The 19782-nt window shown below is 43.4% G+C and overlaps 2 protein-coding genes across 6 annotated transcripts in view; both read left to right on the top strand.

Annotated features, from left to right (window-relative positions):
• The window catches only part of LOC137646138 (cingulin-like), a 194055-nt gene extending 192808 nt beyond the window's left edge, over positions 1–1247 (top strand). For 4 of the 5 annotated variants that reach the window (XM_068379345.1, XM_068379346.1, XM_068379348.1 and 1 more), the window contains exon 13: positions 112–1247. In XM_068379345.1, the coding sequence (XP_068235446.1) occupies positions 112–261 (150 nt within the window). In that variant the 3' untranslated portion in view covers positions 262–1247. The remainder of the gene's footprint in view (positions 1–111) is intronic. The other variant, XM_068379344.1, reaches the window with a different exon arrangement.
• Positions 1248–12823: 11576 nt separating this feature from the next.
• Positions 12824–15504, top strand: LOC137645569 (PHD and RING finger domain-containing protein 1-like). The gene is made up of 2 exons (XM_068378370.1): positions 12824–12997; positions 13909–15504. The coding sequence occupies exons 1-2, from the start codon at positions 12824–12826 to the stop codon at positions 15502–15504; spliced, it is 1770 nt and encodes a 589-aa protein (XP_068234471.1).
• Positions 15505–19782: the final 4278 nt, after the last annotated feature.

Below are 19782 nucleotides of genomic sequence, written 5' to 3'. Positions count from 1 at the left end.
CTTTGTGTATAAATTTGTGAATAATAATTGGATTATTTTCTTAGAGGTTTTTATGAGAAGCCCAGAACTGTTTATCAGCAGTAACTCAATACTCACTGTTTTATTTGACAGATGAGATCCTCTTCAAAAACATCCGAGAGTGATGTGCCCACTCACGACACATCATTCGACCAAGATCCTGCCAATATCACATTACGTAAGTTGAATCAAGTGTCCACCCTTTTATCTCGGTACGTCAATGATGCCCCCTCTTCTTCGTGAAGAACGTCTCTGGATTTACTTGGTGTAGTTCAAAGGGGGACAATAGCACACATTTTTTGTGCGGTAGGTACAGTATTACAGTCATAATCAAAGTGCCATTTATATCAATTTCAAGTAAAGATGTTAGAGATTCAAAAGAGAGGCAATGAAATAGAATTGCATAGTCTCTTGTATTTGTTGACTCTCATTAGGTGTACCTGATGAATTTGTTCTTACTGATAGGGGAGATGTTTTAAAAAGTAAAGAGATTGGACAGTGTTTTATGTACAATGAAAGACAAAAGATTGAAACTGTGGCCATAGGAACAGGACAAAGAATCTTTTAAGTGCTTTCAAATATGGGTTCTCTATGTGTTCTTTGCATTATCAATTTTCATAATTGGCTTTCTACATTAGTTTATGTAATTTAGATCATAATACTTACGGTAATTGAGAGGTAGTTCCTAGGGTACACTCATGGAAATTTTAACCAGAGTCTTATCCATAAATTTGTTAATGAGAAATTTTAAATACGATGGACAAACCAGTAATGTTTTTACGATTATATTCCCTATACAGTAAAGCATCCTAAGTATTTTACAAAACTATGAGTTTGAACATTACCACTTAGTTTTTAAGTGATATTGGTGATATTTTACACTTGTCTTGCACTTAATACTTCTAATTATGACCTTGGTGTCATTGTAAGATGGTCCAATTTGGACATTTGCTTTTTGGGAAAAATCTCAGAATGTAGTTGCATCATTGGTATTTTGAGATATCTATGCAGTATTATTGAAAAGTTTGTGTTATCGTATGTAGATTTTGCGCTTAACATGATCACGTGCGTTAAAAGGTGCTCCCAGTTTGAAAATGATTTTTGGGGAAATTGTTTCATTAAAGAATATAAATATTTTATTTTAAAAGTGGCATTCAAGAGTTTCCATTGTGGGAAACTATACCAGTGATCCTCCGATCTAATGTACATTGATCTTTTATTTTAAAAGGGGCATTTTCAATATTAAACTTACCCGATAATCATGTAGCTGTCAACTCCGTTGCCCGACAGAATTCTACGGAAGGAATACGCCAGCGATCGCTATACAAGAAGGGGGTCTACTCACAAGCGCCACCTGTGGCCAGGTACTGCAGTACTTCTTGTTGACACCACTTCAATTTTTCCTCTGTCGTGCTTCCGGCAAGACGTTCATGGATACGCTTATAATTTTGGAGTCTTGTTCACGGTTTTTGGTGAAGTATTGCTCTAAGATTTCAGCTTTCGCTATTCAGGAAGTTTTATTATTAGCTTAGCTAGCTTTTGGAATTAATTTGATTAATTATGGTGACGAAGAGAGTATGAACTCTCTTTCACCTTTAAATGGCCGACCCTTCCCTTAGACGGAAGTGTTGGTGTCTAAGAGAGTATAGACTCTCTTTCTTAATTTTGCTTAACAAAAGTTATAGATTTATTTTATATCTCTCCGCCTTTTATAGGCCTCTTCGATTAACTTCCTTTTTTATAAATTTATTAAAATTAATTTTTATATTCGACCTTTCCTAATAGTAGGCGGTCTTTTCTTGTACCGAAGTTAATTAACATTGAGCCCGTCATTTCGGTTTTACCTGTTAACATATTATGCTATTTTATTGTTTTTGAAAGAATTTCTTTGATAGTCTCGTACTGTTTCAAAGTTGAACTAACGTTTTGTTTTGTCTCTGCAGTTGTTGACGTTCAGAACGTTCAACTTGCGCTCTATCGTTACGATAGAGAGAGAATTTTCACGGTGTCACGTTGCAGTAAGAGTAAACCGTTTATAGCGTTTTGTTCATTCTTTCTTAGCTTAATGGTTTTAATTCTAATAAAGGAACTTTTTATTTGGGAAATCTTTCAGTTTTTTTCCTTTAACAATAATATGTTTTAACGAGTATATATGATTGGGCTCTTCTCTCAGGTTCTAAGTCTAGAGAGAGAGAGAGAGAGAGATAGAGACGGAGGGAGAGAGAGCTGGATAAACGTTTCGTTCAAGCGAGTAACGTTGTTATCGTTTTTGCTCTTCTCCCTAGTCTCTTTAAGGGAAGAAGGTAAACGTTTCTAGAGTTTATTCTTGTTCTCAAGCTTTATGCGGTGAGAGATTTTAAACGTAGTTTATTTGATCTAGTGTTTAGTCTCTTTCCAGCCACTGAATTATTTATCTTTCATTAGATTTTTCTGTTACATTGTAATTCTGTTTTCGCAATTACTAACTTTTAAGGAAGGATAGAATTGCGTGTTTCAGGTACAAACCACTTAAAGTTTCGAGTTCAGTGAAATAAGTGCAAACAGAAATTCAAAAGTGATAAGTGATTAGCGCAAAGTGTGTCAGTGTTGTGCGTGAGGGTACTTCTGTGCGTGCCAGTCGTCCTCCCAGTCCGGGACCTCTTGCAAGCTCCCAAGCCCAGGGGAGAAGCAATGTCGAAGGGCAAAAGGGTTCGGCAGGCCTTGATCGGCGCACAGAAGTATCCTCGGTGGTTGCGGGCGTGTCTTACAGAGACCGTCACTCCCATCCGCAGACGATTGAGCCCTTATTTTACTCGTCTGCAGAAGAAATTTCGGGGAGAAAACGCTGGACTCAGGTCTCAAGACCTCTTAAACGTAAAGTCCAGACCTCTAGAGTTCAACAACCCGGATGCAGTCATTGGGTTAGCTCTGACTCTCCGCAGTCATCAGGTGACTGCACACCTCCTAAGAGAGGTAAGGTGATGCCGCAACAGACCTCATCTTCTGTTAAGGCTTTGCCTCAGCAGACCTTAGCGTCTGCCGACCCCAAGATGACTTTGCTGCAGTCCATGCAGTCACAGCTTGCGGTCTTAATGCGTGAGTGTCAGGCTGAGAAGGTTACACCTCCTCCTGCGATCGCTCCGCCTCACCGCAGTCCAGTCTGCCAGGCGTACGATGTTGAGGTTCCTCAGGATACCTTACCGCGTACTGAGTTGCCAGTTACCAGCGGTGTGCAGCAACCTCCGCCTTCCTTAAGGCAACCTCAGCAATGGGAGCAGGAATCTTATGCCTTACTTCCTCCGCTTCCGCTTGCGGTTCCACCAGCGAGGCAACAATCTCTTGAGGTACGACAACCTCTTCCATCAATGAGGCAGCCACCTCAGCACTCGCTGCAGCGACCTCAACCCTCCTCAAAGCGAGACAAGAACTGCGTTCTGCGCAGCCGCTACCTCACTCTCGCAGCTCACACCTCAGGAACCTCAACTCGTTCCTCAGGAACCTGCTACTGCGCATCCGCAACCCTTACAGCAAGCGCAACTCTTGAGGCAGCAACCTCATGCTATGAGTCAGCCACCTCAACGCATGCATCTGCCACTTTCTCCTCAACTTGAGCCTCTTCCCATTCAACTTGGGAATAACAAATGACAATAATAACACCTCATTACTTTCATAACTTGCATTTGTAATCATATACATGTATGCCTACACAAACATTATGATAATGGAGGTTATTTGTATTACTTAATATAAAAATATATATGTATTCCTTGCAATATATTTTTAACAAAATCGCAAAATATGGCAAAAATATCTTCAAAACAAAAATGAATCATGAGTTATGAATGTAAGGTAAATATTATGTTGATATTAAAACCCCATGCAAGCATGCATGAAGTAATGCAGTGTTGCCAACAGGGCGAGTTTCCCTTTCCTGAGGTGAAGTAGATTATAGTACATTTAGTGCAGCTTAATTCTACGATTATCATGCCGGCTATCAAATTCATCAACAAAACAGTCTAAATCAATTCCCTCGGCACGTGCACTTTCAATGGACAGTAATGCGATATTACTCACTCTAGCACTGGTCATGGAATTTCTGAGAAATGTTACACGCCATGCAACACGCTCTGCTTACCTTACAGCATGCTCTACATACAGCATGCTCTGCATACAACATGCTCTGCATACCTTACCGCATGCTTCTCAGTCACACATCTTTGGTTGTTGCCAACTCACTAGACTGTCAAGCAGTTTCATAACGTTGCCTTCTAGTCTGCTGCTTTTGCACCAGTGAAACCCTCACTGAGAGAACTTAGCTTTTCTCGGATATGGTCCCTGTAGATGAGAAAGTGCTTTTCTCCCTCCTTCTGATATTCCCTTGAGGACTCTGTCATTTGGAGAGGAGCCTTTAGCTGCGTAGCCTCTTATGGACTTTTATTTAAGCATAACATGCTTCCAGGGAAGGTAATGGTTCCACTTCAGTCGCTAACCCCGTCTGTTACCACACCTGCTCCCATAGACCTTGAGCTGTGTTGCAAGACATGCAGTCCAAGCTTAGTCCTTGTTAGAGGATTTTTTGTTTACGGAGTCAGTGTGTCACTGGGAAGACGTTCAACAACCAGCAGAAGTGACTTGTTGTGACGCAGTGCGGCAACCTCAGCAACCCGATAGGGAGTTGTCTGTACGACCCAGACAGTCTAGACAGCTTCGGGTTGTCACTGTACTTCCTCGCTTCCCCATGGTTGACAGTTCACAGACTGTGCAGCAGTACCATGATCTTGTGTCCGGCTCCGTCAGACGACTGGCTTTTAAGAGCTCCCACAAGTCGTCGCTGTCTGGAGATTCTCAGATGGACTATGGATCTGACCAAGGAACTGGGCCTCCTGGTCAATTTTGAGGAGTCTCAGCTCGTCCCATCCCAGACCATTGTCTCCCTGGGTATGGATCTTCAGAGTCGAGCTTTTCGGGCTTTTCCGTCGGCCCCAAGGATCTTCCAAGCCCTAGAATGCATCCAGAGCATGCTGAGAAGGAACCGATGCTCAGTCAGGTAGTGGATGAGTCTAACAGGGACACTTTCATCGCTGGCCCTGTTCATCGTGTTAGGGAGACTCCACCTCCCCCCCTTCAGTATCATCTAGCTGCTCACTGGATAAAGGACATGACGCTAGAGACGGTCTCAGTTCCTGTTTCCGAAGAGAGGAGGTCTTCTCTCGCGTGGTGTAAGAACAGCTTTCTTCTCAAGGAAGTCTACCTTTGGCTGTTCAGAAACCCGACCGCCGTCTCCTCTCGGACGCATCAGACACGGGCTGGGGTGCGACTTTGGACGGACAGGAATGCTCGGGAACATGGAATCAGGAGCAAAGGACACTTCACATCAATTGCAAGGAGTTGTTGGCGGTTCTTCTGGCCTTGATAAACTTCAAGTCCCTCCAGCTTAACAAAGTGGTGGAGGTGGACTCTGACAACACCACAGCCCTGGCTTACATCTTCAAGCAGGGAGGGACTCTTTCGTGAAGTTGTTCTAGATCGCAAGGGACCTCCTCATCTGGTCTAAAGATCGAAAGCTCACGCTGGTAACGAGGTTCATTCAGGGCGGTATGAATGTCATGGCAGATCACCTCAGCCGGAAGGGTCAGGTCATCCCCACAGAGTGGACCCTTCACAAGAATGTTTGCAGCAGACTTTGGGCCCTGTGGGGTCAGCCAACCATAGATCTGTTCGCTACCTCGATAACCTAGAGACTCCTGTTGTATTGTTCTCCGATTCCAGACCCAGCAGCAGTTCACGTGGATGCTTTTCTGCTGGATTGTTTCCATCTCGACCTGTATGCATTCCCGCCGTTCAAGATTGTCAACAGGGTACTTCAGAACTTCTCCTCTCGCAAAGGGACACGGCTGACGTTGGTTGGCTACGCTCTGGCCCGCGAGAGAATGGTTCTTAGAGGTACTGCAATGGCTGGTCGACATTCCCAGGACTCTTCCTCTAGGAGTGAACCTTCTACGTCTACCTCACGTAAAGAAGGTACACCCAAACCTCCACGCTCTTCGTCTGACTGCCTTCAGACTTTCGAAAGACTCTCAAGAGCTAGGGGCTTTTCGAAGGAGGCAGCCAGAGCGATTGCCAAAGCAAGGAGAACATCCACTCTCAGAATCTATCAGTCTCAAGGGGAAGTCTTCCGTAGCTGGTACAAGACCAATGCAGTTTCCTCAACCAGTACCACTGTAACCCAGATTGCTGACTTCCTGTTATATCTAAGGAAAGTAAGATCCCTTTCAGCTCCTACGATCAAGGGTTACAGAAGTATGTTGGCAGCGGTTTTCCGCCACAGAGGCTTGGATCTTTCCACCAACAAAGATCTACAGGACCTCCCTAGGTCTTTTGAGACCTCAAAGGAACGTCGGTTGTCCACTCCAGGCTGGAATCTAGACGTGGTCCTAAGGTTCCTTATGTCATCAAGATTTGAACCTCTCCAATCAGCCTCTTTTTAGGACCTCACATTAAAAACTCTTTTCCTCGTGTGCTTGACAACAGCTAAAAGAGTAAGTGAGATCCACGCCTTCAGCAGGATCATTGTTTTCACATATGAAACGGCTACATGTTCCTTGCAGCTCGGTTTTTGCTAAACGAGCTTCCTTCACGTCCTTGGCCTAAGTCGTTCGAGATCCCAAGCCTGTCCAACTTGGTGGGGAATGAACTGGAGAGAGTACTTTGCCCAGTTAGAGCTCTTAGGTACTATCTAAAAAGGTCTTAACCTTTACGAGGACAATCAGAAGCCTTATGGTGTGCTATCAAGAAACCTTCTTTTCCAAGTTCTAAGAACTCAGTTTCTTACTATTCAGGCTTCTGATTAGGGAAGCACATTCTCATCTGAAGGAAGAAGACCTTGCTTTGCTGAAGGTAAGGACACGTGAAGTGGGAGCTGTGGCTACTTCAGTGGCCTTCAAACAGAGCCATTCTCTGCAGAGTGTTATGGATGCAACCTATTGGAGAAGCAAGTCAGTGTTCGCATCATTCTATCTCAAAGATGTCCAGTCTCTTTACGAGTACTGCTACACCCTGGGACCATTCGTAGCAACGAATGCAGTAGTAGGCGAGGGCTCAGCCACTACATTCCCATAATCCCATAACCTTTTAACCTTTCTCTTGAATACTTTTTATGGGTTGTACGGTCGGCTAAGAAGCCTTCCACATCCTTGTTGATTTGGCGGGTGGTCAATTCTTTCTTGAGAAGCGCCGAGGTTAAAGGTTGTGATGAGGTCCTTTAGTATGGGTTGCAGCCCTTGATACTTCAGCACCTTAGAGTTGTTCAGCCTCCTAAGAGGAACGCTGCGCTCAGTAAGGAAGACGAACTTATTTAAGGCAGAGTAATGGCTCAAGTCGACTTCCTTACCAGGTACTTGTAATTTCATTGTTATTTTGAATAACTGATAATATGAAATACGGGATACTTAGCTTCTTGATATACATGTACACTGGTTTTCACCCACCTCCCTGGGTGTGAATCAGCTACATGATTATCGGGTAAGTTTAATATTGAAAAATGTTATTTTCATTAGTAAAATAAATTTTTGAATATACTTACCCGATAATCATGATTTAATTGACCCACCCTTCCTCCCCATAGAACCAGTGGACCGAGGAAAAATTGAAGTGGTGTCAACAAGAAGTACTGCAGTACCTGGCCACAGGTGGCGCTTGTGAGTACACCCCCCTCTTGTATAGCGATCGCTGGCGTATCCCTTCCGTAGAATTCTGTCGGGCAACGGAGTTGACAGCTACATGATTATCGGGTAAGTATATTCAAAAATTTATTTTACTAATGAAAATAACATTTTAAGAGTTTCCATTATGGGAAACTATGCCCTTGATCATCCTATCTAGTGTACAATTGCCGTACGTACTTTCGACTGGAGAGTAGTGGTTGTTATCGCAGAGAGGATTATTTATGGGAGCATTTTGGTGCTGGGAAGTGCTTTATATAACAAAGCTTTGGTTGAACCTTTCGTGTAGTGTATTGTTAGTCGGTTAAGAGGTCCTAGCTTCGGTGCTGCACAATTTTTTAGGTTAGACTGCGAAAGGGGTAAACTAACACATATTTGTGATATGCGAGTTAATAAATTTAACTTGAGTCAAACTTGTTGGGTACATTATCAGTACCTTTCAGTATGTTAGAATGACAATTAAGAATTTTATAAAGTTAAAGTATAATTTTAAGTGCCTTAGATATACTTTATGCTTGCATTCAATAATTATAATGGATTAAAAGGAATTTAATTCTGTTGTAACTTAATTTTACTTAGTTTTAGTAATGAAACAACAGTTGTACAAATTGTTTTTGGAAACTAGTTGCCATTAAAACTTTTCATCATTAATGAGTTCATAGATGTCTATAACTTGAAGATTAATTTGCTTTTGAAAGGTTTTATGTTTACAATCTGGCTCGTCCTTTGGGATGCTCGTAGCATTTTCTTTATCTTCTGTTTAAGTCTGGAGAAATGTAGCTTTATTCCAATTCCTATCCCTAAACTTTGTTTGAGAATCTCTCTTATCAATCTCTTATATGATACTGTGTTTCAAATTTTCAAGTCTTGAAAAATGTAGCTCTGCAATTCTTTTTCCAGAACTTTGAGAATTTTTTTTATCAGTCTCTTATCTGATAATGTTTCAAGTTTTCAAGTCTTTCCAATTCTTTTCCCTAAAATTTTTATGAGAATCTCTTTTATCAATCTCTTATACAGTATGATTCTGTTTCAAAATTTCCTTCCTCGTATTCTTCATAGAGGCTTTGCTACTGTGCCATATTTTGTCGTAATTTTTCCAGTTTCTGTTATATTTGAACCTGCAATTGTATTTGTTTTTAACACAGAATTTGATCTGAGTCTCCAGCATTTACAGTGTGTCGTGTTTCAGCATTTTTTAGGCTTTTGTGTTTGTCATATCCAGATTTATTTGTACTGTCTTAAACTAGTGTTGTCATTTTATGTCTGTGATCCGTTGATATTTTGTAGTAGTGCTGCATTGTCTTCTTAATTAAGGTTAGTAGTCAGTCTATATCACGAGTGCCATTGTTTTTAAGTCAGAAAATCTAGTCCTTGGACTAAGTTTTATACTGTGCAGTACTTAATATCGAGTACTGTGCAGTACTTAATATCGAGTACTGTGCAGTACTTAATATCGAGTACTGTGCAGTACTTAATATCGAGTACTGTGCAGTACTTAATATCGAGTACTGTGCAGTACTTAATATCGAGTACTGTGCAGTACTTAATATCGAGTACTGTGCAGTACTTAATATCGAGTACTGTGCAGTACTTAATATCGAGTACTGTGCAGTACTTAATATCGAGTACTGTGCAGTACTTAGTATCGAGTACTGTGCAGTACTTAATATCGAGTACTGTGCTTTACCTTATAATAAGAGATTAAAATGATAAATTTTTTTGTCAAACCTTTTTTTAAAATACGGTTTCTCGATATTTCAAAAGATATCGAAGTCTGTGCCTTCAGAATAAGGATGAAAGGACTGTACCAGATGTCCTATTTTTGTAATAAACATTATTTTAACATGTTTTTTTCTCTATTACCTGTATGAATATATTAGAAAAGTGTGTACTTCATATTATGCTTGTTTCGGTTGTTGAAGGATTAATGATTAAATCAGACTAAAATCTCCCACCATCGCCAGTTCACAGTGGCTAGTGTGGTGATGAAAATGGCCAAACCACAGACATGGCTAAGGAAATGTCTGAGGCCTTTGTCCTGTAGTGGACGAGAAACCGCTGCATTTGTTGTGGTTGATTATCTCATATGCAAATAACATTTATCTGTTTTTATTACCAATCCGTAGTGGCAATTGTGTTGATTAAAATGGCCAAGCCCTAGATATGACTAAGGACATGTCTGAGGCCTTTGTCCTGCAGTGGACCAGAAACCGCTGCATTTGTTGTTGATGATTATCTCATATTGTGCAAATAACTGTTTGGAAGATTTTCCTTTTGACCTAATTGACTGCATTGCAAATAATTTATCAATTTTTATTACCAATCCGTAGTGGCGAGTTTGGTGATGAAAATGGCCAAACCCCATAAATGAATAAGGACATGTCTGAGGCCTTTGTCCTGCAGTGGACTAGAAACCGCTGCATTTGTTGTTGTTGATTATCTCTTATTGTGCAAATAACTGTTTTGAAAGATCGTTATTTTGACTTAGTTGCAAATAACATTTATCTGTTTTTATTGCCAATCCGTAGTGGCTAGTGCGGTGATAAAAATGGCCTAACCCTAGATATAACTAAGGACATGTCTGAGGCCTTTGTCCTGCAGTGGACTAGAAACCGCTACATTTGTTGTAGTTGATCATCTCATATTGTGCAAATAACTGTTTTGAAGATCATTCTTTTGACCTAATTGACTGCATTGCAAATAAATTTTATCTGTTTTTATTACCAATCCGTAGTGGCGAGTTTGGTAATTAAAAAGGCCAAACCCTAGATATGACTAAGGACATATCTGAGGTCTTTGTCCTGCAGTGGATTAGAAACTGCTGCATTTTTTGTTGATGATTATCTCATTGCGCAAATAACTGTTTGGAAGATCTTTCTTTTGACGTAATTGACTGCATTGCAAGTAAATTTTATGTGTTTATTACTAATCTGTAGTGGCAATTGTGTTGATGAAAATGGCCAAACCGTAGATATGACTAAGGACATGTCTGAGGCCTCTGTCCAGCAGTGGATTAGAAACCGCTGCATTTGTTGTTCTTGATTATCTCATATTGTGCAAATAACTGTTTGGAAAGTCTTTCTTTTGACCTAATTGACTGCATTACAAATAAATTTTATCTTTATATTATGCAAATGATTGACAGTAGCATTGAAAGCACAGCCATATTCTCATCCACCTATTTGCCTGTTGCCAGGAATAGTCACGGTCAAGAATGGGAACCGCATCTCAGAAACTTAGAGTTATACCCAGTTGCTCTCCTGGAATATTTCAAGAAAATACAATGTACTTGAGATTCCCGTCTTGCTTTAATGTCTTGTCTTTTAAAGGTATTTACAATTTTTGTTTTCTATTTTTTATTCGTGGATAATGAATGTAGTTGAGAGGGTTTGTTGTGCCCCCTGGTATTGCATTTACACATTACAGGTAGGTTTTGTATGTCTAAAATAATAAGGAAAAGAAATTAGAAGTTTTGACGCAATGGAAAGCACAGGATTAAACCTTTTTGGGCCAGTCAAATAATAATTGTTTTAGCTCAGTAGTTTGTAGAACTAACTGTCTTCACAATAATAACTTTTTTTGTTACGTTATTTTTTAGATGATTGAAATTATTATTATTTTTTAGATGATTGAAATTATTATTTTTATGAAAATTATTAAGATTATTATTAAAATGATTAATATTATCAATATTATTGTCAAAATTATTATTAAAATTATTAATAATTTTAATAATAGTTTTGATAATTTTAATGATGAGAATTTTAGAAACGTTAATAATAATTTTATTGACTTTAAAATTAATAATATTAATAATCATGCAGTTTATCTATTGAATGTAACCAGAATTGAGAAATATGTTAAGCAAGAGAATTCGTCGATGTAATATTCATATGTAAATATGAATGCATAAATACACATACATATATACATATATACATATGCAAATATGTTAAGCAGCCAATTAATGGGATTCATAATACAGCATCCTGAAAATCTGGTATAATTAGTAGGTTTCAAGATCATTTGAGCATTATTTATCAGTTTGTGTTCATACAAATATGAATTCTCCAGAATTTTTAAATGCCAGTCCTAGCTATAGTAGACCATCTATTAGATGTAACTGCTAAGCTCTTCAGAAAATAATTTCAACAAAAACGGGAAAGTAATCTTAGTTTACCATTCTGTATGGTTATAGCAGTCCTCGTGTTACGAGTAACTTTGGATACGAGGCAGTTTTAATACAAGCGTGCAAATTTTGATTGGGTTATGAGTACAGAGTTGCATCAGCCTGTGAGTAAAAATATTTTTCCCTATGGTAATTTTTTGTGGTTAAATATGAATGAGAGTGAACCGAGACTGGAGCGTGACTGGACTGATAGTGTGAATCAATGATTGGTAATTATTTGGCATCATAGCATCTGGGCAATTATGAACAAGGCTATCACACAATGTGCAGAAAGCATACACGTAGTGCCCATGCACCACTCACTCCGGGCTCATGCCATGTTCCCTCGGATAAGGTTTCGTAGAGCGAGCAGGGAATCTATTTACTGACAATGGAATGGCTCATATCCATGCTATTTATGGACCCCACACACTGGTAGATGTTCACTCCTTGCTCATGCCATGTTCCTTAGGATAAGGCTTCATAGAGCGAGTAGAGAATCTATTTACTGACAATGGAATGGCTCATTTCCAAGCCGTTCATGGTCCCCACACACTGGTAGATGTTCACTCCATGCTCATGCCATGTTCCTTAGGATAAGGCTTCGTAGAGCGAGCTGAGAATCTATTTACTGACAATGGAAGGGCTCATTTCCCTGCTATTTATGGTACCCACACACTAGAAAATATTCAGTGGATGGTGGATGCCACTGTTTCGTGGTAAGAAATGAAAACTTGTTTCTATGGATGCCTGAAAATTGCCTCGTGTGCGGGCATTCATAGAAATACATGCTTTTTTATTTTTTTGCCACAAAACAGTAAGCCATTGTCCACATATAGTTTTGCCTTGTGTGGGGTTCCCCTTAGATAAAAGGCAAAAGCAAAGCAGTCTTATCCAGATAGGTTCATTGTGAAAATTAAATGTGGGTTTGGGATAAATGACGACCAAGTGTCCAGAAGGCGTAATTCACAGCCACCGTCCACAGAAAATGTTGCCTTTAGTGGGGTTCCCCTTAGATAAAAGGCAAAAAGCAAAGCAGACTTATCCAGATAGGTTCATTGTGAAAATTAAATGTGGGTGTGGGAAAAAGACGACCAAGTGTCCAGAAAGCGTAAGTCACAGCTACCGTCCACAGAAAATTTTGCCTTTTGTGGGGTTCTCCTTAGATAAAGGTAAAAGCAAAACACACATCCAGATGAGTTCATTGTGAAAATTAAATGTGGGTGTGGGATAAAAGACGACCAAGTGTCCAGAAAGCGAAAGTCAAGCAATTCATTGAAAGTGAATGTCATTCTAGAGAGATAATTCATGATATTTTACCAGGAGTTCTCATTGAGGGAGATTCTCCCTCTAAAAGTAATTGCTTCCTCCTCATCTTCTTTTTTGTTTCCCTCCCTCCAACCAAGGCTCGCCTTAGTGGTTAAGTGGGAGTTAATGTGTGTGTTAATTATGTTTTTTTTTATGGTGAATTATTGAGTTTAATTGATTTCTGATGTTTGGGGTTGTAATTTGTACAATAATCACCATTAAAAACCCTTCAAAATACAGTTTGTTCCAACACAGAGACTTACCTCGAAACACTTTCTTAGGAGTTACTGGAACCTCCTCTCAAACAACCAGAGTTTTGAGTAGTTTACCCTACTCCCATTTTCTATAGTGGCAGGCCTACCGGGGGAAAACGTGACCCGAGGGCAATGCCCAGGGTAGGCCACATGTTAGCCAGGTCGTCGTCTTCAGTAAGTTTTCTGGTCGCGTCGTGTTATCACACGCCGCTCCTCAATTTTCAGTGCGACCCCCTTTGTGTTCATCACCACGTGGTTACCACATGGACTTTACTTTCTTTACGAGTGATTAGTGCTATTGCTGTGTGCTTTTACTTTCGTTTTTCTGTGCTTTTATTGGCGTTTTAGTGCTTTCTTTCCTTTGTGCTTGTGTCTAGCGAGCTTTGTGTTGTGCTATGGAGCATGCTCGCCGTTGTCCCCGGCCTAGAGCCGAGAAATCGTGTGGGTTTTTTTGTCGAAGCCCGATTTGGATCCCCATTCTTTGTGTACCTCGTGTAGAGGTAAAGCGTGTTCGCCTTCGGACACGTGTCCGGAATGTGATGGTTGGAGCGAGGTCCAATGGGTGAAATTTGGAACAAAGAAGAAGAAGGCTATGAAGCGATCTCCAAGGAAAACAAGTTTGTCTTCACCTGCGACGTCTGCGGGCGAGGGATCATGTAAGGGTCCTTCTTCTTCCCCTACCCAGAGTAGGGGACGAGGTAAGTCGGTGAAAGGGAAAAAGTTGGTGCCTCTTTCCCAGGGGATTAATGTTGCGGGTGATTCTTCTATGTTCATGGCGGATCAGGCTCCTGTAAGTGTGTTTAGTGGGGGTCCGAGGGACGTTGCTCTCGCACGTGGGGAGCGCGTCTCGGTGGAGGACCCCATGTGGAATAATAATGTGCCTTTTTCGTCGCCAGATTCCTGGATGGATGTCTCAGGCGCTTCGGCTGTGGAAGGTGCCGTCGGTAGAGAGGATTCCCCTCAAGAAGATCCACTGGCATGGGGTGTACCAAGGACTCCGCTGAGGTCTCCATTGGATATGGAGGAGGGCCTGAGCGAGTCCTTCCCCTTCATGGCTCATACATCATCGTTGGTGCCGCGTACGTCAGCAGTTCCGGAGAGTTTTCTGCAGCCTTCTACGTCCGGGGTACGACGTAGTCCCAAGAAGCCTCCGTCCGGTACGCAGTCGAGGTACACAGGCAAGTCAGACTCGTCGGTGCAAGATTGGTCGGGCTCGTCGAGTGAGGAACGTCGGAGGAGACGTAGGAGGAAGAGAGATCGATCTGTGAGGAGGAATTCCCCTTCGCTGTCTCCCACAGGATCTAAAGACAGGAGAGGAAGCTCTCGTTCACCTCCAAGTAAGAGCAGGAGACCTAGTTCTCCGCAAGGAACATGGGTCTTCGTTCCAGATAACAAGCTGAGGGACCTGACAAAGACCTCAAGCTTGATAGCCAAGCAAGCAGGAGACAGTCCTCCTAGAAGGGCCTCCAATAGCCTCGCTATGGCGTCAGCCAATGAGCGGAGGGCCTCGTCTGGTAGGCATAAGTCCCGTCCTAGAGCCACTCAATCCGCCCAGCGGAGGGAGTCGTCTCCTAGGACGGGCAGCCTCGACAGGTCTCCCCATCGAGATGATAGACGAGGACGAGCTCCTCCGTCGAACTATTTCACGGAGGAGCCCGTCCCTTCGTCGAGGTACTTGAGGAAGAAGGAGCCTGCCGGCGAAGAGGATAGGAAGAACCGAGGGTCCCGTTCAAGCGGAGATGCCCGTGATCACGCCTCTCCCCAGCGTAGGACAGAGGAAGTGGACGACGAGACTAAGTTGCCGACGGAGGACTCCGCATATAGGAGGGTGATATCCTTGATCAGAGGCTACAACAATTTGGTGGAGCCCGTTCCACAAGAGGAGGAAGTGTGGACCCCCGGGTTAAACAAGTTCTTAGCAGCACCCGCTGAGAAGAAATCCTCGTTAGCCCTTCCGGAGGCCAGAGACGTTGGGGTAGTCAGAATCCACATTGACAAGGTTATAGCCCGCAATAGTGACTCTAATAAAAGCTATAGTGCGGCTAAACTCTTGTAGGGACTTAAGTCCCAAAGCAAATATTATACGTTGGAAGGAAGACCGCACGGGGCGAGGAAGATGGAGGAGCACCTGCACATCCTATGCCAAGGCTACTCCGACGAAAGGGCGTCATCGGCTCCCACCTTCTTCTCCCAGTCCGAGTCCGTGATGATGGAGGAGATGTCAAAGGACCTGGTCAACTTCGCCTTGTGGTTGGATTGGTGTGTCACCACCTTAGTGGGCACTCAGATTCCAACAGACTCGATGGAGCCGGCCAAACGTGAGGCTCTGAACGAGTTGTTGGGATCAGGTAGCCGTGCCCTGAAGTTTCTGACGTTCCAGTCCTTGGCTCTCTCCGCAAACTGGGTATTGAGGAGAAGAGACGCTTTGGTTAAGAACCTGCCAGTGAAAATCCACGACAGGGAAGTTAGAGCCCTGCGGAACATCTCTGTATGGGAAGAACACCTTATCCCAACTAAAAAGGCAGAAGAGCTGGCGGAAAAGATGGTTAAAAAGAGGAAATTCGCCGTACATAAGCCACAGTTGGCGAGACGACCCGTATTCAGGAGACCTGTGGCAGAAGCGCCCTCGACTTCGCGATCTGCCCCAACGCAAGGAAGGCGAGAACCTTCCTCAGGACAATGGTCCCAATCAGTGAATCCCTCCCGAAGGGGACCTTCTTCAACTCCTCCAACCTACAGGAGTGTGTACTCATCCTCCAGAAGAGGACGGGCAGGCCGGTCAGCCCGTAGAAGATAAGGCGAGAGGCCCAAGCCTCAGGTAGGGGGATGCCTCAGACTCTCTTGGCAAGCATGGAAGCTCCAAGGAGCAGATCCGTGGACAGTAACGGTAGTGAAGGAAGGCTACAGGATTCCATTTCTGGAAGACCCGCCTCCGCTGATTCCAGCAAGTCAGCCGGACTGGTTGGTTCCCATGGACCCGGCGAAAAGGACAGCGCTGGACGAAGAAGTTTCCACAATGTTGCAGAAAGGACCGTTGGAGACAGTGAATTTTCCGGGTCCAGGGTTTTACAGTCGCCTGTTCTTGGTAGAGAAAGCGACAGGAGGGTGGAGACCAGTAATAGACCTGTCAGCCCTCAACAAGTATATTCGGAAGACCACCTTCAAAATGGACACCCCAAGAACAGTCATGGCGTCCTTGAGGGAGGGAGACTTTATGATATCCATAGACCTCAAGGACGCCTATTTCCAGATTCCTATTCACCCAGCAAGCAGGAAGTTTCTCCGGGTGAAGTGGGGTGCCCAGGTTTTGCAATTCAAGGCCCTGTGCTTCGGACTTTCCACGGCGCCCCAGGTATTCACGAGGGTGTTTACGACAGTCTCCGTATGGGCCCACGAACGGGGGATTCATCTAATCCGATACCTGGACGACTGGTTACTCCTTTCGTCCTCAAAGGAAGTCTTGAAGCAACAGGGCGAAGACTTACAATTATGCAAAAATCTGGGCATCACAGTCAACCTGGAGAAATCTCAGTTGATCCCGACCAACAGGATGACTTACTTGGGAATAGTGCTGGATTCATTACAGGTCAAGGCTTTTCCATCTATAGACAGGCTGAACAACCTGGACCAAGTTCTCCGTCCCTTCCTTCTAGGACATCCCAGAAGGGCGAAGGATTGGCAGAGGTTGGTAGGACATCTGGTGTCCCTAGAGAAGCTAGTTCCACACGGGAAGCAGAACCTAAGATTAGCTCAATGGTATTTAAAAGAGAATTGGAACCAGAGAAGTTCCTCAGACAAAGTTGTTCCAGTTCTTCAGGAAACCAGGCAAACTCTAGAGTGGTGGCAGGATCGGACACACACTCTAAAAGGGATGCCATTGTCCGCTGAACCTCCGGAAATCCTTCTGTTTACGGACGCATTGAAGGAGGGATGGGGTGCACATCTTCGGGAAAAGACAGCGAAGGGAAGATGGACAGAAAAGGAAAAGTCCCTACACATCAATGTCCTGGAGATGAGGGCGGTCCAAGAAGCCTGCAAACACTTCACGAAGGATCTGAAAGGGAACTCAGTGGCTCTGATGTCGGACAATGCAACCGTGGTGGCATATGTAAAGAAGGAGGGAGGACTGAAGTCGAAGGAGTTGTGCGATCTTGCCCTACAGATCCTGAAGTGGGCAGAAAAGGAGGAAGTCAACCTGACGGCAAGATTCATTCCGGGGAAGAAGAACGTCCTGGCAGACGGCCTCAGCAGAGTGGGACAAGTAGTGGCGACAGAGTGTTCCCTGCATCCACAAGTGGCAAGCTACGTCATTCAGATGTGGGGATCCCCGGTAATGGATCTGTTTGCAACAAGGTTGAACGCGCAACTCCCCGTATTCTGTTCTCCTGTCCCAGACCCGAAAGCAGCAATGGAGGACGCCTTTCAACACAGGTGGGACGGTCTCGACGTCTATGCCTTCCCACCCTTCTCCCTAATAAGACAAGTCCTCAACAGGGTGAGGACGGCAATCAACCTAAAGATGACTTTGGTAGTGCCGTGGTGGCCGAAGAGAGAGAGAGTGGTTCGCAGACCTAAAAAGCCTCGCCATTCTCCCTCCGTGGCCTCTCCCCGACAAGCCAGACCTCCTGAGGCAGCCACACTTTCAGAGGTTTCACGAAAACCCGCAATCCCTTCGTCTTCACGCCTGGAGGTTATCCAGTGCCTCCTGAAAGAACAAGGGTACTCGTCTAAGACAGCTAAGAGGATGTCCCTTTACTTAAGAAAATCTTCCACGGCTGTCTACCAATCCAAATGGACGATGTTCGTTAAGTGGTGCAAGGCCAAGAGGATAGAACCCTAAGAAGCATCAGTTCCCATGATAGCAGATTTTCTGGTCCATCTCAGGGATAAGATGGCCATGTCAGTCCCAGCGGTTAAAGGAGTTCGAGCCGCCCTTGGTCAAGTATTCCTCTTGAAGGGAATAGATTTAGGATCTTCCAGACATATTTCCATGCTCATCAAGGCCTTCGAACAAGCATGTCCTCCTTCTTCCCCTAGAATAACGAGTTGGGACCTGGCTAGGGTGCTAGATACGCTCCGTAAACCACCCTTTGAACCCTTAAAAGACATCGTGAACAAGAATCTCACGTTCAAAGCAGTCTTCCTGTTAGCGTTGGACTCAGCTAAGAGGGTGGGCGAGCTACATGGGTTGTCATATGAAGTAGAGCACTCTAGAGGGTGGAAGGAGATCACCTTTAAGTTTGTCCCCTCCTTCGACGCTAAGACCCAGAATCCTTCCGTTTGGGATCCTAGGTTTGAAAGTTTTACGGTCCCAGCAATTCCTAACTCGGGTAATCAGGAGAACTTGAAATTGTGCCCTGTCAGGGTGATTAGGAAGTATCTTAAAAGAACGGCGAGGCTCCGTCCGACTATTAAGAACCTCTTCATATCCTGGGGTAAAACTAAAAAGAACATATCCAAGAATACTGTTTCTTTTTGGCTCAGACAAGTAATTATTCAAGCTTATTCAGGCGAGTTGCTTACAGTACCAGGAACGCCCAAGGCTCATGATGTTAGAGGCCTAAGCACCTCTCTAGCGTTTGAAAAGAACATGTCGGTAGCTCAGGTTCTTCAAGCAGAAACTTGGTCTAATCAGTCGACATTCACCGCTCACTATCTCAAGGATTGTACGAGGAAGGCTCTGGATGGGTTTTCGATCGGGCCAGTCATCTCAGCGCTCCATTCGGTTTGACGGTTCAAGCCCCAGGTTCAATCGCGAATCACAAATGCTCTAGACACAAGTATGATTATCTTTGGATTTCTCCTTCTTTCCCTTTTCTCGTACTATCAGTGGTCCTCGGATCTTTTACACAGTAGACAAGTCTCAAGAGTCGCCAATATTCATCTAGCACAACAAGGAATATTTTGAAGGGTAAGTGTTATTTACACACTTAATGAGTCCTTTGTGTAGTTTATCCTACTTACCATTGGGGTCTATGTATGGGAGGCACTTCCACCTCCTAAAGTGTAAGTCTCCTAAGAAAGTGTTTCGAGGTAAGTCTGTGTCGGAACAAATCACAAATTTTTAGTAATTTGTATTTTTCCTAACATACTTAACGAGAAACACTTTCGGGTCATGGCCCCCCCAACCGTCCCCCAGTTGCCTCACTGTTCTTGAGTATTGTCCCTTACTTAAAACTTACTGAAGACGACGACCTGGCTAACATGTGGCCTACCCTGGCCATTGCCCTTGGGTCACGTTTTCCCCCGGTAGGCCTACCACTATAGAAAATGGGAGTAAGGTCAACTACACAAAACTCTGGTCGTTTGAGAGGAGGTTCCAGTAACTCCTAAG

The sequence above is a fragment of the Palaemon carinicauda genome, chromosome 8 (assembly GCF_036898095.1).
Source record: "Palaemon carinicauda isolate YSFRI2023 chromosome 8, ASM3689809v2, whole genome shotgun sequence".
Lineage (NCBI taxonomy): Eukaryota > Metazoa > Arthropoda > Malacostraca > Decapoda > Palaemonidae > Palaemon > Palaemon carinicauda.
Note: the sequence above shows the minus strand (reverse complement) of the source record. Positions and strands in the feature narration are given on the sequence as shown.

What these genes read in the sequence shown, in the direction of transcription:
- LOC137645569 (XM_068378370.1), top strand. Translation starts at nt 12,824, where the DNA reads ATGACGACCAAGTGTCCAGAAGGCGTAATTCACAGCCACCGTCCACAG. An exon ending in CGACCAAGTGTCCAGAAAGC is followed by an intron (nt 12,998 to 13,908) that starts GTAAGTCACAGC and finishes TTTTTGTCGAAG; the next exon opens with CCCGATTTGGATCCCCATTC.